At 54.6% G+C, this 16,446-nt stretch overlaps 2 protein-coding genes across 2 annotated transcripts; one reads left to right on the top strand and one right to left on the bottom strand.

The window, feature by feature from the left end:
• Positions 1–2,596: 2,596 nt before the first annotated feature.
• Positions 2,597–7,291, bottom strand: NCLIV_049860 (putative corA-like Mg2+ transporter domain-containing protein; the record flags this gene model as incomplete). Its single annotated transcript, XM_003884538.1, has 6 exons — positions 2,597–2,831; positions 3,185–3,288; positions 3,935–4,077; positions 4,296–4,654; positions 5,138–5,764; positions 6,684–7,291. The coding sequence occupies 6 exons, from the start codon at positions 7,289–7,291 to the stop codon at positions 2,597–2,599; spliced, it is 2,076 nt and encodes a 691-aa protein (XP_003884587.1).
• Positions 7,292–8,845: 1,554 nt separating this feature from the next.
• NCLIV_049850 (conserved hypothetical protein) lies at positions 8,846–15,656 on the top strand (the record flags this gene model as incomplete). Its single annotated transcript, XM_003884537.1, has 11 exons — positions 8,846–9,499; positions 9,883–10,094; positions 10,314–10,508; positions 10,932–11,049; positions 11,459–11,634; positions 12,035–12,102; positions 12,755–12,860; positions 13,623–13,748; positions 14,338–14,387; positions 14,938–15,011; positions 15,564–15,656. The coding sequence occupies 11 exons, from the start codon at positions 8,846–8,848 to the stop codon at positions 15,654–15,656; spliced, it is 1,872 nt and encodes a 623-aa protein (XP_003884586.1).
• Positions 15,657–16,446: the final 790 nt, after the last annotated feature.

Raw genomic sequence — 16,446 nt, 5'->3', positions numbered from 1 at the left:
GCTGCAAGGAAGCTCTGTTCTGAAACACGCTGTTCTAGCCGTTGGTTTGCGTGAAGACGATATATATATATATATATATATATATGAATGTATGTATGTATCTGCATGTAGTTCTGTATCGGGCACTGAGAGCACCAAGGTGAATGTCTCGGGAGACCCTCGAGTTAAAAGCGTGTCATGGTGCATGCGGGGCGAAACTCGGAGGAAAGCCAGTCACATGCCCATTCTGTGAAGCGTGCATATTGGTAAGCATGAAGTTCAGAGAGCGCGGGAAGAAGACGTCGTTCTTCAGCGGCTCGAACGACGCCAGGTAGAATGAGAAAAAGTCGCCCTTCCGAGAAAAACTGCACATTTTTTGTCTGGGCCTTGAATTTTGTGAATCTGCGGAAACGAAAAACGGTGCGCGTCTCTAAAAGAGCGAAAGAAAACTGAGGAAACGTTCTTTCGTCTTCCCCTGGTAGAGTTCCCCACAGAGGACACAACAAAAACCGTAACAGGCAGAGGCTTCTCTGTACGAAGACGGAAACTCAGCAGAGGAAAAGGACAGGATGCGCCCGAAAAAAAGTCTGTTTACTCGCCGGATGTGGAACCGGCAGTCGCTCTCGGTTCTGGCGAATTCTCAGTCGATGCTGACAGGGGAGCTTACCTGGTTTTCCTCTCTCTTCGCTGTGCATGCAAATCCCCAAACGGTACCTACATCTGCACATGTATACCTCCCTATGTACCTGTTTACCTACATGTGTACATGTGTATTTATACATCTGTAGATAGCGAAGCTCAAAAACGGTCCCGGAAACCAAACGAAACACATCACGGGAACTCTCTGCAACAGCACGATTCCCCCAAGGACGTGCAGCCACTTTCGTTCCATGTTGTTCTCCCCATGAACCTCTTGGTAACAACATACGAAAGCATGTGGACATAATGCATATCCGTCCATATATATATATATATATATATACATATATATATATGGAATTCGGGGAAATGGAGAGAGAAGGACGTCTTCCCCTGTTTGTCCCCTTTGCAGTGAGAGAGCAGAGCTTCTGTTGCGGTGTTTGCGTTTTCCCTTACAGGCCGTTCCGATTCCTGTCTTGTCTTGGTCGCGGCATCTCACTTGCCGGCGGGAATGGCATGTTCCTGGCGGCGTGGCGATTGAACGAGAAGAGGGATGGGAAGAAGAAGCGGGGCCGTTGAGCGAGCTTTTTTCGCGAGAAGGCGTACGCGCTGGTCTCCCCTTTTGTCCTCGCGAGGAAAGCCAAAACGTTCCTGACCGCCGCCGCCCTTCTGAGTTGACCGCGCCCCGCGCCAGCCTTCTCGGAGGAGCATCCATGGAGGGCAAAGATGCGCGCGAGGCGGTTGCAGAAAACGAATCCGCACGCGCAGGTCGGCAGAATAACCAAGCCCGAAACGAGGAAGAAGGAGTGGTCAAACACCCACCGCGAAAACGCTCGGCTTCTCGCCAGCAGCACCTGTTTCCACTCCTCCACTGCGGCGCCATGCCAGAGCGTGCGCGGGAAAGCCAGCGAAAAGGAGCCGAGCGGCGAAGCAAAAACGGACGAGCAAAACGCACCCCACAGCTGCTGCTGTCGAGACGGCCACCCCGACAAAGTCGCCGAGGGAGAAGAAGCGTTCACAGACGGCGCGTGATCGCTCTCCCCCACTGCCTCCCCGCGCGGCAAGTTACCGCGTCCAGACGCCGGGTCGCCACACTCGACGCCCGATCGAGAACCAGACGGACGCTCCACAGCAGACTGCGAAGGAGACAGCGGAGACACCGGAGAAGCGGGGACTCCTTGTTTCGACTCCTGAGGAGACGGCGCGGCTTGTGCGTTTCCTCCTGCCACTTCGATGTTCGCGTTCGTTCGCGCGACGGGAGGCGCGCATTCCCCTCCGGGCTGCTCTTCGCCGCGATCCGAAAGAGAGCGCGCAGAGGCGGAAGAGACAAAAGGCTCCTGGCGAGGAACCGGGTCGGGTTGAGGGGACTCGAAGAGAGGCAGATTCATGCCGAAGATACCCGCAATCACAGCGGCAACGGACGTCGTGAGCGAAAACAAAGAAATCTTGACGTTCATCTGCATGTACGCGTTTCGGCAAACGTCCAAGTGCATCTGCACAAAGCAAAAAGAAGAAACATCTCCACAGCCTCACCGCGCTTATGAGTCCGTGTAGACCGACGCGCGTATGCATATCTATCTAAGATAGATAGATATAGACAGATATACATACATAGATAGATATAGATAGATATAGATAGATGTAGATAGATAGATAGATAGATAGATAGATAGATAGATAGATAGATAGATAGACAGATAGATAGATAGATAGATAGATAGATAGATAGATAGATAGATAGATAGATACATAGATAGGGTATAGAAAGAGATATATATATATATATAGATATATATATATATATATAGATTATATATCGAGATAGATATAGATAGAGAGATAGATAGACAGATAGATAGATATAGTTAGATAGATAGACAGACAGATAGATAGATAGATAGATAGATGTGTAAAGATGATGATACACGGGAAAACATACTACACTGATGTCTGTGTGTGCTCACGTGTACACCTACACCTACATATATAAACCACTACACATAGGTAAAAAGACATATAGAGGAGAGGCCAGTAAGCCTGGAAAAACAGTCGACAGGAGAGTCGGCGTTTTGAGTCGCACCTTGGTAAGCTCTTCGTGGTGAATGACGCATCGCTTGGCCGTTAGAATGTCGTACTGCAGTTCGTCTACTTGTTGAAGGCAGCCTTCGAGGAGCAGTTCCACGTCGGCGTGGTCCTCGCGCGCGTGTGGGATGCTGAAAACATGCACACGCTCCCGGGTTTTGCACGTCTGTTTCGCCTCTTAGCTTCAGGGGCGACGGCGCGCCCGGTCGTTCTCTCTAGACGCGTTTCTCGCGTTTGGATTTGCGGATGTCACGCGTTTCTCGAGCTCGAAGGCTGCCAAGCCGGCTCCAACGCGGGCTTCTTCACAGGTCAAAAAGTCGCCAAACCCCAAACCCTAAGCAGGGGAGGCTCTGGAGCACCACGAGCGCGGTGGTCTCTGGCAGGTGTGCGCAGACACTGCGCCGGGGTTTCGAGTCTGGACGCGCTTGGCCAGCGCGAAAAAAGGAGACCGACGCAGGCACTGAAGAGAAAGCACAAGACGTACGTGTAGACGAGCCGATCTGTCAGGTACATGTCCGCCATGTCGCCGTCGTCGCTGAGCAACTTAGACAGGCACCCACGGAAGGCCTCGAGACGCGCTTCGATATCCTAAACAAAAGGAAGCAGCAAACACGGCCACAAAAGCATTTCCACTGAAATGGTTTTGCCACGCAGTTCAAATACAGAATGATGCTATCCTGGAAGCAGACAAACGAAACGGTGGGAAGCCGCGTGATTCGCGTGGTGTATCGACACCTCCGTTAGGGGTGCACATTGGGCACATCTGCAGTTGCTTACGCCTCAACTCGTACGGCTCTCAGCAGACTCCGGAAGGGGCGGAGAATTCGCCACAAACAAACTTCTTGGCGCCGTCAATGGACGCATGTCTAACTCCTGAAGCCACTGAGGGGTTGATTGGCAAGATCCATTCGTCCGTTCAAAGCTCGGATACCACACCCTCTTAGATTAACAAAGGACAACATAAACACGAAGGAACTTCGGGTGGGGACGGTAGTACTTTTCTTCTAGTGGGACAGAGCAGGGAGTCAGTTACCAGTATCGTTTTCTACACCTACAGATGCCTACATGCATGCATGACCACCTCCAGCTACAAATATTATATATATATATATATGCTTGTATCGGAATCTGCATATGAGTGTGGATATGCTTGGTTTCATGAAGGAATAGAAATGAATATGTAGATCTCCGTGATGAGCATGAAGAAATTGTACGTTGATTCGGTTCCTCGCACCTGGAGAAGATTTTTCAAAACCATCAGCTGATGAAGAGAAGGGGAATGGACGAGTGTGAAGAGCGTCGCATCTGCAGTGGCGAGGGACCAGGCACTGGAGGCGCTTCGTCGCGAGTTCCGCGAGACGCCCGAGGACTCTTGCTCTGTGAAGAGGAGAAAGGGAGGAGGGAACGGCGCTCTCAGATCCCCACGGAATGTTCGCAAGACATAGATCGCGCCACGAAAGAGGTTTGGAACGCCTTTGCCAGGCAGCATCATCCACTGCAGCGGAAAGCAAAGCGACGAAACGGAGAGTGGCGAAACCGAAGACGAGGAAGAGCGGAGACGGCGCGCAAGGCGAGACAAACGCGGGAGACTGTACCTAGAGTGGCGATGGTCAGACGAACTCGGTCGACGTAGTCCTTGGCAACGGCGTCGAGAGACCCGAGAGCGACGGCGAAGAGAGCCTCGAGGGCGCGTAGCTCGAAAGGCAGTTGCCGCGGAGTGTCTGCACACCAGGCACGCGGGCCGCCGGCGGATGAAAGCGAAGGCTTCGAAGCTGGGGACGGAGGTTCTTCAGACGAAGAGGTCTCTGTGACGTCGTCTCTCTCTTCTCTCGAGGCGTTTCCGCATTCAAGCAGCGAAGCCGTCGCCTGCGGAGTCGCTTCTCCGCAAGTCAGCTGGTGCAAAAGCGCACTCGTCACTGAAGGGTGAGGATGGAGGAGAATCATTTTGTGGGGCCTGAGAAGAACAGACACACGTGGAAGCAGAGACGGCGAGAACCAGGGATATGCGCGTCACTAGATAGGCGGAACAGAGGGTTATTTGTCGAAAAAAAGACGCTTCGATTCCCTTCCGTCGCCCAGATGACGGGGCTGCGTCGGCGCGCCCTCGCCCAGTTCGAAACCAGCGAATCTCCCGCTCGCTTCGGCGGTCCCATGCCTAGAATGCAAATCGAATAGAAGAGCCGTGATGATAGTGCCGCGGATGCGGGATGCATGACTCCAGTTCTGCGATCAAGACAGCCACGCTCTGTAGGATTGCTGTATACCAGCATCCTACACTCGCTCAAGACAGCTAGAGTTAAGGAGGTAAGACCGGAGTCAGGAGTAAAAAGATGAGATCCTTCTGGAGAACCGTGCCCCGTTCCCTGGGCGTCTTCCTCGCTTCTTTGCGGCTTGGGGCTTCTCTCTGTTTGCTCTTCCCCTCGCTGCCTGTGCCTACGTGATTACGGCGCCGATGTTTTCGATTTGGACGAGGATGGCCGTTCGCCTGACGAGAATCTTTGCATGCTGCAGTTTGAGGGCGTCGAGACCAGCAGGCAGGAAGGGCAGAGAGAGGGGCTCTTCTTCTCTCGGAGACTCCGGCTGGCCCGCGAAGAAGTCGCGTCTCGCCCTCGATCCGCCGTGCGCAGAGCGGGTCTGCTCTCGCTTCTCTCCCGTTGCCACTGGAGACGAGAAGAAAGAGAAGAAGGAAGCGAACAAACTGCGTCCAGCCGTCGAATTCTCCTTCTCTTCGTCGCTTCTTGAGGAGGTGTGCACAGTCTTCTCGAGTCCTGGCGTGCCAGTCAGCAACGCCCCGTCGGCAGCCGCGCGACTGCGAGGCGAGAAAGAGCCGGGAGAAAATGGGGAGAAGGAAGAGAGCGACGAGAGCGAGGACGAGTGGGGCAACTTGAGAGACGAGGGGACTCGAACGACGTCGAGCAACCGAATATCGCTGTACGGAAGCTGCAACTCCGTCGCCAGTTCATAGCGCGAAAGCGAGCTGTAGTGACAGTGGAACTGCTTGTCCTTCGCCGAAAAGGAAGAGTGCTCAACTCGAGAAGACGAACTCGTACAAGGCCTTTCTGAACTGGGAGCAGGAGACAGAGAAGAAGGGGAAGAAAGAGGCGAGGAAGACGGGGACGGAGACGAGGAAGCGGGATTGACGCTGGGCTCAATAACGCAGACCTGCGACGGTCGAAAGACAGTAGGAGACAGATGGATGAGGCGCGGGACGCCGTAGGGAGACAGCCAGAAACCCACAGGAGCAGAATCGAATCAGCGAAAGAGACAGGAACCAGGGAGAGGCGAGAAGCCGGAACACGTATATCCGGTGGAAGCGGGAAGCCGCGCGACAACAGCGTGGCAACGCCAGAGATCCCAGAAGGAAAAGGCGCAGAAAAAGGGACCAAGAGAGTCACTGTCTGTGTGCCGGTCGTGAGGTCTTCACAGGAGTGCCTTTCGGCGGAGAAGTTTCTAAACGTCCGTCCGGGGAAAGTAAAACGCGGAGCTTTGTCGAAATCTAGACTCAACGGAACGCCCTAGAGAGAGGCCGATGAAGAGAGACACCCATGCGCCGGTGGAAAGCAATGAACACACCGTTTGCTAGACAGAGACTTGCCTGGATCTGAGCTCGAGGGGAAAGAATGGAGCGCACGCCTGCAGGCGATCCGTTCCCTCTTCCTTCGCGTTCGTCTCGCTCTTTCCTTCTCGCCTCTCGGTCTGCCTCCCTGTCTGTTTCTCGTTCCCGCACAATTCCGCCTTCTCGCTCGCCTAACCGCCCTCGGCTCTGCGGCGTCTCCTCGCTGTGAAACACCTTCCTTTCTCCCTCGCGGAGACGCCTCCCGCTGCACTCTCTCTCGCTCCTCTCCGTCTCAGCCAGCCGCGAGGAAGCGAAGGATGAGATGAAAGCGAAGGATGCGCGGCGAGCTGCAGGGGTATCACAGGGATGCGGAGGGACAGAGAGACCGGCGAAGGCGCAGACCGGACGTGAAGAGTTACAGGCGGACCGCGAGGCAGAAGCAAGAGGTGACGCGGGGCACAAAGGCAGCAGCGAGGCCACAGACCGCAACGAGGAAGAAGAGGCGAAGTCGGCGGACGTAGGATATGCACGATGGAGTGAAGACGAGCAGGAAGCGACCGCAGAGAGGGAACGAAAATGAAGGACAAGAGAAGAGAGGCGAGAGGGAGACCAAAGAGAAGAAGCCGCCAGCGGCGCGAAGGCCCAGGAAGACGGCGCCGGGTGCGAAATAGCGCAAGACGCGAGCGAAGCAGAAAGCGAAGACGCGGGTGTACACCCGCGCAAAGGTTCTCCACATGAACAAGCATTCCCCTGCGGCCTCCATGCCCGTCGCCAGGCGCGCCTTTCCGTGTCCTCTGTCTCGGTTGCTGTCCAGGTCATCTCTGTGTCTGTGTGCTTGGCTGCGGCCACGCGCCCCAGAGCCGTGTAAGAGAAACGGGAGAGCGCGAGCTGTCTGGCGCCGAAGATTCCTTCAGGGGAGGCGAGACGGCGAGCAGGAAGCAGCCGTTGCATGCGCGGGCCTCGAGTCGCCTCGCCCGGCAGGCGAAGGGCGAGGCCCCGGCCAGCCAGCGAGATCGCCCCGCCGCGCGTCGCCATCGGCAGCGCAGGCGAAGCGAAGACTGGGCGAAGCGAAGACTGGGCGAAGCGAAGACTGGGCGAAGAGAAGAATGGGAGAAGCGAAAACAGGGCGAAGCGAAGACTGGGCGAAGCGAAGATAGGGCGATACGAGGTCTCCGAGACGAAAGTTTTGACGCCCCAGAAACGCCCCGGAGGAGCAAGGCGGGGCGAGAGAGACGCCCCGCTGATCCTCAGAACGGGAATCCTCGCGCCTGTCTGGCATGCGCCCCAACAGAAGAGGAAGGATACAGGAGGATCAAACGAAGGACGCCCAAGGGAAAGGAAACGCGAAGCCGGAAACGGAGGAGAGGAAGGAGTTGGGATCACGTGCTGGTTTGATGAGGTTCTTTGGAATCCACCGGTAAGCGGAAAGGAGAGAAAGACAGGGTGAGAAGCGTGCAGCGGCGAAACGAAAACGACGAGAAAAAGGACAAGAAACGCGAGAAGGCAGCCGAAGAGTTTCGACCGCCCTCAAATATAATGCCTGTCTGGGCGCCTCGGGCGAGCAGCCGGCGGGAACTCCGCACAGACTGGCGGGGATCCGCCTTCCCCTGCGTCGACCGCAAAAAGAGAAAAAAGGCGAAACGAGGAAAGGAGGAAGGAGATCCGCGGTTAGGATCGCCTTCGCCATCGGCCCCTTTTTCTTGAAGACAGCGCAGTCGGGAGATCGATCGGCGGCGCCATGGAGCCGTTTTGTCTCCCGACGAGAGACACGACGGAAATGGAACGAACGCGACGAAAGCGGGTCTGGTTTCCTTCTGTTTCTTGGAGGCGAGAAAACGCCGAAAAACAGGCTCTGTGAGAGAAAAGAGAAAGAGCATTTTTCTCAGACCGCAGCTCTCGGCGTTGCCGGCTGGCAGGGCGAGGCGAACAAATCGACGCTCTGAACGCTGGAGAGGGGTAGAGGGACCGACATGCCTCCACTTTTCTCTCCTCTGTGTGTATGTTTTTTTAGTTTCCTCTGCTTTTATTTTCTTCATCTCTTTTCTCGTCAGAAAGAAAACCCAATGCGAAGGAGGAGGAAAGGAGAGGGAGGGTCAGAGGAAGGTAGCGAGTACGGAGCAGAGCTCGTCGTGGAGAAACGTCGGGAACAGCGAGGGCGAGGAGAGAGAAGAGATTTGCGAAGAAGGAAAAAAGGCGTCTTTCTCTCGGAAGCGCAGACGTGGTTGTCGCCGTTTTCCACAAATACTGCGACCCTCCAGGGAGGGGCGTTTTGCCTTTTTGAAGAAATGTGTCCCGAGGCCTTGTGGGAGACAAACCGGGAGACAGTCGAGGAACCCTGGCGGGGTCGAAAGCCCTAGCGTTCACGGGGAAAAAGAAAGGAGAGAAAGGGAGTAGGCAACAAACACGCGGCTTCTTACCTGTTTCGCCTGATCATCCATGCACTTCTTTACCTCGGTATTTTCTCCCTTGTGTCTTCTTCCTCGCCCACCACCAGAGCCCACCGAAAGACCTTTTGTGGTGGGGAACCTCGCACATATTCGTTGGGTCCGTACACGATATGTCCAATCTTTTTCTTTCCTCTTTCGCATCATGTCGATAAGAAAGGCGCTTTCAAGCTCGGTGCCTCTGTCCTCTGGGGTGCACTACGGCGGCCGTCTCAAGGCTACCCAACGCACACTCTTCCACGCTCCCTCGCCTTCTTCCACTTCTTCTTCCTCTCCTTCTTCTTCCACTTCTTCTTCCTCTCCTTCTTCTTCCACTTCTTCTTCCTCTCCTTCTTCTTCCACTTCTTCTCTCTCTCCTTCTTCTTCCACTTCTTCTCTCTCTCCTTCTTCTTCCACTTCTTCTCTCTCTCCTTGTTCTTCTGCCTTTTTGCTTGTTCCTCTCTCCTCGGTCGTGTCCCGTCACATTCGGACGATCGCTGCGTCGCCGTGCCCGCGTGTCAAGGCAGCCCCGCCTGCTGAATCAGGCCGTCGTTTTCCCCCTCGCCCTTCTTCGTTCTCTCTGCGTTGTCGCCTTCTCTCTTCCGGCCCGCCTTGTCCTCGCCCGTGCACATCCTCTCGCTCGTTCTCCTCTCTCTCTCGGCCTCGGTGCGCCGACGCCGCCCCCACTGCCTCGAGAGCCTCCTCGACTGCTCCTTCGGCGGACTCCAGCGCCGCCGTCCTTCTGCGCTCCTTCGAGAGCCGCTACGGAGGCTTGCGGCGAGAGGATCGCCTGAAAATGCTCGCGCAGAAGCGAAAAGAAGTGAGAGAAGAGCGCTTTTGTGCGTCTCCACGCAAGTGCGTGAAACAAGTTTCCTCTCGCTCGCGTCGCATCCTCAGAGTTTCTCTGGAGCTTTGGCTTCTCAGCCGGGAATCTTCCCTCCGGGTCGCTTGTCTCGTCAACTTACACGTCTCGTAACATCTGAACACATGTTTCGATCGGATCGTTCACACCAAACCTAACTGGGTTTTCCTGCGCTTCGTTTCCACACCGCTCCTCGGCGCCTCTCTCGCGTTCTCTTCACTGCATGATCGTCCCGAAAATTATCGCCCTTGTTCTGCGCTTCCGCTTCTCTGCAACGGCCTTTCGGCGTACACTGCGGAGCCTTTCTTCATTCTTTGTCTCCGGTTTTTTGCGTTTTTCAGATTCTCGATCCGACGCCACTGCCATGGGAGAGATTCCGCAGCGTGAATTTGGATGCTGACCTTGCTGGGCAAAGAGCGGAAGAGAAGCGGCGAGAGGAGCGGCGGGCGAGTCGCCGAGACGAGGTCGAACGCGACAAACCTGCTCACTTGCGGAGACAAAAGGTTAAATCGAAGCGCTTGAGACAGGAAGAAGACGACGAACAGTACATCACGTGAGTCAGTGCGAGTCTTCTGCCGGGGTTTTCTTGCGTTGTCTGTCTCACCCCCACAGCCTCTCAGCCTCACCCGAGATACGCGTTCTGCTCGTCCCCCTCCTGCGTGCATTCCTTCACAAGTGACGCCTCTTCATCGGTTCGAGCAGAGGGTTCGCGAGACTCCACCATAGGTCCGTTCCTCTCCACGCGCCGGCTCCTCTGCGTGTCCTCTCGCAGGTCTGCTAATTTTTCCGAGCCCGTTGAGCTCCTCAGCCTCGCGGAAGACCTCCACAAGGCGGAGATTTACGTGCAGACGACCGAGAAGCTCGAACAGCAATGGCCCGCCGCGGGCGGCGTGGCGCGGGGCGTTCAAGGCGACCAGTTCTTCGATGTCATGGCGGCTGCTGTCCGAGAAGACCTACAGGATCAGAGGTGAGAGACAGAGAGCGAGAGAGCCAAGAGAAACACAGAGGCCGGGTGAAGCATCAGCGCGGCCACAGCTGTGCAGAGAGCCAAACCGCAGACGTAGACCGCGTTCTCTCGGGTGTATATGGAGTGAAAAGGCTCGGAAAGAGAGAGGGGACGTGAGGGCAGAGAAGCAAAAAGGTGAAGTCGAGCGTATACGCGAGCTCAGCGCGGTGCGTGTGCTGGGCGTTGTCGCGTTCTCTCTCTTCCTCGCTCTCTCTCTGTTGGCCTTGCGCCTTTCCTCGCAGGTAAGCACATCGTAACTGGAGACTTACCTTCAGTAGCCGATGATAATGTCTCTGCTAATTTTCGTTGGAGGCGTACCAATGTGAACCCGTACGCTCATGGCATGCTGCGCGCTCGCCTCTCGTGTTTGGTCCATCGCCTCAGCCGGCCTGTTCTCGTGAACGAGCTCACGGACCTGGAAAATCCGTACAGCATGAAGAGAGAGGCACTGCGTCGCCTCGTGCTGCACTCGTGCACCCGCAACTGCCTTGACGAAACGTTGGTAAGTTGCGGATGCGCGGCTACTTTCTTCCCGGCTCCTGCCGGAGTCTGTGGGGTACCTCGTTTTCTCTCCTTTCCTGGCAGGGTTGCCCGCTGCTTCCTTGATCGCTCCCTTCGTCTGTCCAGCCTTCCTTTCCTGTTTGCTCTCCGTTACGGCTTCTTCAGCGTTCGGGGCACTTTTTGTGTCGGTCTGCTTTTCTCTCGATTCTCGTCGCTTCATGTGCGCGTTTCTTTCGAGTCCTAGCCGCGATCCTTCAGTGCTTCCGACTCTCAACCTCGTCTTCTCGCTGCAGAGGGTTCGCCCGTCGTCTTCTATCTCGTCTTTCTGTTCTCTTCCAAATATCTTCCCTTCTCTGTCGCAACACAAGCGACAGCCTCCCGGCCGTCGCTGTTCCTTTTCGCTGGAATAGGGCAGCGGAAAGGCCAACGCTCCTGGAAGCGGTCTGGGGCAGACATCGAAAGGCTTTCCAAACAGACAAGCGCAGCTTTCTCCTGTCTCTGTCCTCGCGGGTGTCTCCTTTGCGACTCTCTCCAGACGGACACGCTTCTCGATCGACGCGCCGATCTTCAGAGACTACGAAGCAAAGTAGGCGCAAACTGAAGCGAGAGCACGGACGTACGAGGAAGCTGGAAGCCGCATACGCCGTGCACCGTTTTACAAGACACAACAAAGCATATGCATATTCATATCTCTCTTCGCTGATATGAGGACGTAGACAAACGCAGAAAGGTAGACAGAACGGCACAACAACGTAGAGATAAAAACAGGGACATTCAAATCTGTGCACAAAAAACGCGATAAAGGTGTGCACATAGCCATGATCTATGCAGCCACAGCATCTGTCTCTACTGCTAGCCGTTCGTATATATATATATATATATATATATATATGGGGTTGTCGTTTTTGTGAACAGGCGCGTCTTCCCCCCGAAGTCCTGGAGCCTCTGGCGGCGTTCGTGGGAATTACGCGGTTTTCTTTCGACAGACGAACGCGCCTGAATCAAAAGGCAACGGCAGTGCAACGTGCACTGCGACAAATGTCTGTCGACGACGGTACGCGTTTTGCGGCAACTGCCTGCTGGTTAGCTGAAAAGGAGCGACGAGCTTCAGCGAGTTGCAGAGTCGTGACTTGACCCTCTCTACAGCAAAGAGACAGGTCTGAATGTAGAGCGATGCATTCGGCAGGTGGAGATGTCCATCGACGGCACACTGGGACTGAGGGTATCGCAGTCATTTGCACCAGTGGTGACCGGGAGAGAGACCGCCCCGTGTCTCCAACAGACACCCACCTTGCGCGGGTGTGCAGATTCACCTTATCTCTGTGACTGTGTTTATCCGGCCCTTTAAGCTGTCTGTTGTTGGCGACACTGACTTCTGCATGCAGTCTAGCAAAATGGTGTGGATCTGAATGTACTCCCTTTCGCGTGTCTTTCTCTTCGTATCTCCACGTTCGAGGGCGTGGCTCCAAACACCCGCGGAACGTTCGAGAGAGGCGTCTTGGCGATTGTTCTTAGAAGGCGAATTTCATTGTTTTGTCGAGAGACGAGCCTCCATTCGCGCTCTTTCCCGCGCACGAGATCCGTCTTGAGTGCCTCAAAAGCGTTCCTAATAATTGCGTGTTTTGGCGTTGTGACTCCTCTTTGCGAAGGCAAGACAAAGTCGGAGGAAGAAGGAGAACTCGAGTTTTCGTTGTTTTTCCCTTCAGGCGTTAACGCAGCGAACCAGCCGGAGGGTCAGGCCGGATCCAAGATGGCAACTGACAAAGTTGAGGCAATTTTAAGTGTGCTCCCGGAAAACTTTCCGTCAGATGAGTAGGCCTAGAAAGCGGTGAAACCTGCGCGAAACACCGCGCTTCTCTCCAGAGGAAAGCCATGCGTTCGTGGGGCAGATGGCGGGACGGCTGTCTCCGGCATGCAGCTGATTTGTTCGAGGCGAGTGTCTCTGGAGAACAGGAGCTTCCAAGGCTCTTTCAGGGTTTCGCAGTCGCCGCCGCCGTTCGTCGGTGTCTCGACGGACAGGGATTGGCCTATGCATACACCAAGTTGTCTCGATCCCGGGAAGTGTGCATGCAGACACTTGTTTGTGAATCGGAGTGGGCGTTCAGCATGTGGACATCCAGAACGGCCTGGCTGCATAGGCGCTTTCTTTGGCAAATCGCATCGCGCCCTTCGTTTTGTATTGTTCCTACTTTTACATTGTAAAAGAACCGTTGAGCTTCTTCCCGACTGTTGCAGCTGCCTGACACACCGGGTGTGTGTTCTCTCCGTGGCACTGTATCTACACTTCAACCTTTGTGGGTAGCCGTTACGCCGTCCCCCCCTGCAATGGTGTTGTCTCGATTTTCTCGCACGCGAACTTCCGAATCGGCTTGGCGAGCAGAGGCTTGCTTCTGCAGCGGCTTCGACTTGTGACGCACTCTGTGAGAGGCCGATCTGTCGTTTGCGGCAACCTTCCCAGGTGTCTTTTCCCGCCCGAAAACGGTCTCGGGTCTTCCATGGTCCGTCAACTGTGGGGCGCGCGTGTTCTGTGCCAGCGATCGCTTTGCCGAAACGCCGAGTTTTTTGTGTCTTCAGGTTGCATCCTCTCCATCCGTTCCGGAATCACTTTGGGTTTGAGACTGCTGTGCCACATGGAGTCGTCGGGTCCATCTCGATGGGAAAGGGACGGAAGAAAATCGAAAAGGAACTCAGTCGGCTTCGGTAGGTATTTTTCTGACTGGTCCTTTGCCTGCATTGTTTGGCATCTTGGTTTTCTCTGCTGCCGCTCCTGTCGTCATCGCTTCCTTCGGTGTGTCACCAGCGGTTCTGACCCTCTGCTGTGCCTCTCTTCCGTCTCCGATGCCTTTCTCCTGGCCCCGTTTGCCGTGCTCTCTCCCTTTTCTCTCCATTTCCGTCCCCGTGTCTTTGTGTTGTTTCTCTCGTCTCTCTTTCCGTTGACTTCTACGTGTTCTCGTCGCCCCACCTGCGGTGTCAGATTCGTTTTTGATCTCGCATGTCGTCGGGAATGTGTGCGTTTGTGTTCTCCAGTCTTTTTTCTCGCTTCGCCGTCTCATCGTTTTTTTGCCGTTTTGTGTTGTGCTTTGGTTCTCCTTGTCTATCGTTGGTCCCCTCCTCAGGGAGCAGCCTCACACGCTCCGTCCCTCTGTCCTAGAGTTTCGTTTCGGGTTCTCGCTCCCTGTGTCTTGGTGTATAGGCATGTTACGTGTCTCTGTACCCTCCTTCCTCCCTCTTTTTCCTCGTTCCCGTCACGTTCCCACCTTTTATTTTTCTTCGCTCCACTTCCCTCTAGGTACCCGACACTGCAGCGCGTCGCCCATTCCCTACCTAAGGATTTGAAATGTGAGTGACTGTCAAACTACGTGACTGCGTGGCGAAAAGCAACTGCCCGTGCCTTACCACTCCAAGGTGGCAGGACCTACGTCGAAGCATCTCCGCTTCTCGTGTCCTACTCCATGCGAAGGTGCAAAGGAGTCAGTGCGTATGCTTCTGTGTTGTGATCAACGATTTCGTAGGTTTTTGTCGATTCACTTGCGCATAGCAGATGACGACAGAGACATGTTGTCCGTGGACCGACCTGCTTACAGTCAGTGTGGGCGCTGTTACACATGCACATTTACTCGTCCGGATGTATCTCGACAGTTTCATTGACAGAGGGATGCGAACAAGGTAGATTGAGAGACACGCAGTGAGGCCAGTTGACATCGGAGGACGTTCGCAGAAACCAGGTCAGCTGATAGGTCCATATTCAGGTGGGCCGAGGACGATCGAAAGAAGGAGCTGCGCCGCTCGTAGTTGATGTGCCGGTCAGGCATCACTTTGCTACTTGGCGCGAGTGCCTCTAGCAGCCGATTTCTGCTCTACGGATTTTTTTTTCGTGCTGCCCATACAGATCGAGAAAGCGTTGCCCATGCCATACGCGTTCTTGAGCGATCCCGTGGATGGGACTTTGAAAGTAAAGTAAAGGTGAGGAACAGTTTCTTCTCGGTTTCGAACAAATCCCTTCGCCCACGTTTCGCGAGCCACCGACGCGGCAGGATATACAGATCTGTCTACTTGCGCCAGCAGATCTGTGCGCCAGAGGGTCAAGCTTTTCTTGCCGTTTTCTGTGAAGCTGGTGAACGTTGCCGTTACCAGCCGGTGTCGAATAACGAGGCGTGTGCCCGCGTAGCTGCGATCACCAAAATGCGCAGGTGGGCGCTTCCCCGCGTTCCCGGTCGTTTGTCTTCAAAGCATGAGACGCATTTTTGATGGCACGAAGAAAGGCAAAGGCGCCGTTCCAGGTGTCTCGCATCCACAAGCCTTACCTCCACCCTAAACTGGGGGCATCTGCGTTCTACCCCATCTATCCTATCCATATCCGCATATGCAGATTCAAAGATACCTGTGTAGATATTTGCATGTATGTGTACGCACTTGCTCATAGTTGTACCTCCAGAGACCCATATGTGTGCATGTATATACAACGTGCCTGTGTTCACGGTTCTGAAACGAGTGGCTTTTCTCTTCGCAACGCAGGCCATCAATGCTCTCGTAGAAGTATGGAACCGGCTGGCACCAGGAAGAACGTATGAACAGATTCTGAACCACGCGTTTCCTGTCTTCAGGTAAGAGAGGTACCCTCTTTTTCTTCCACGGGTTTCCTTGGTGTCTGTTGGTCCTCTCCGGTCTCTCCTTGGTACGTGTTCTACCCTTTATCCGTATCGCTTCTCTCTGGCTGTGTGCCGGTTCTTGCTTCGTGCGTTCGCTCTCGCTCGCATTGCGTGTGGCGATTTTCTGCGTTTCTTTCCATTTTTCCCCCTGTTCGTGCGTGTTTGGTTCGCTCTCTGTCGGCCTGATCAAGTTCACTAAGTCGTGTACCCTCCCTCTACCTCGTGTATTTGTTTTGTGAGTATCGGCGTTCGCTTTTTTTACCTCTTCTGTCGTCCGCTCTGGCCTCTTCTCTCACTGTTGCGTTTTTTTGTTGATTCTTCCCCGCTGGTCTCTGCCTCCTACTGTTTCCCTTTCCCCCGTGCTTTGTATTTTCCAGTTGGTGCTGGCATTTCTTTCAGCGTCTCCTCCTTTGTCTCTGCTGTCTCTTGCCACGGGTGTCTTCTTCCTATTCGTTTCCTCTCTCCCCGTGGATGGACCTCTCGTGTCTGTTTTTGTCTTTGCTGTCGCTGAGCTCCCACACATTTCTTTGTCACGGTTGGTCCCTTTGTCTTCCTGACACTGTATCCGAAAGCACAGCGCCACTTTTGCTTTCTACGTATTTCTTCATGCTGTGTGTCACTACAGGGGGAGAGGAATGGTGAAGAAGACTCGATCAAGGGCCGCAGTCTTTAACAAGGGATTGAAGTATATTCGATCTCTCACGACGCAAAAGCCTCTCCACGCACGTCTACAAAAGAAGAAATGAGAA

This window comes from Neospora caninum, chromosome X (assembly GCF_000208865.1).
Source record: "Neospora caninum Liverpool complete genome, chromosome X".
Lineage (NCBI taxonomy): Eukaryota > Apicomplexa > Conoidasida > Eucoccidiorida > Sarcocystidae > Neospora > Neospora caninum.
Note: the sequence above shows the minus strand (reverse complement) of the source record. Positions and strands in the feature narration are given on the sequence as shown.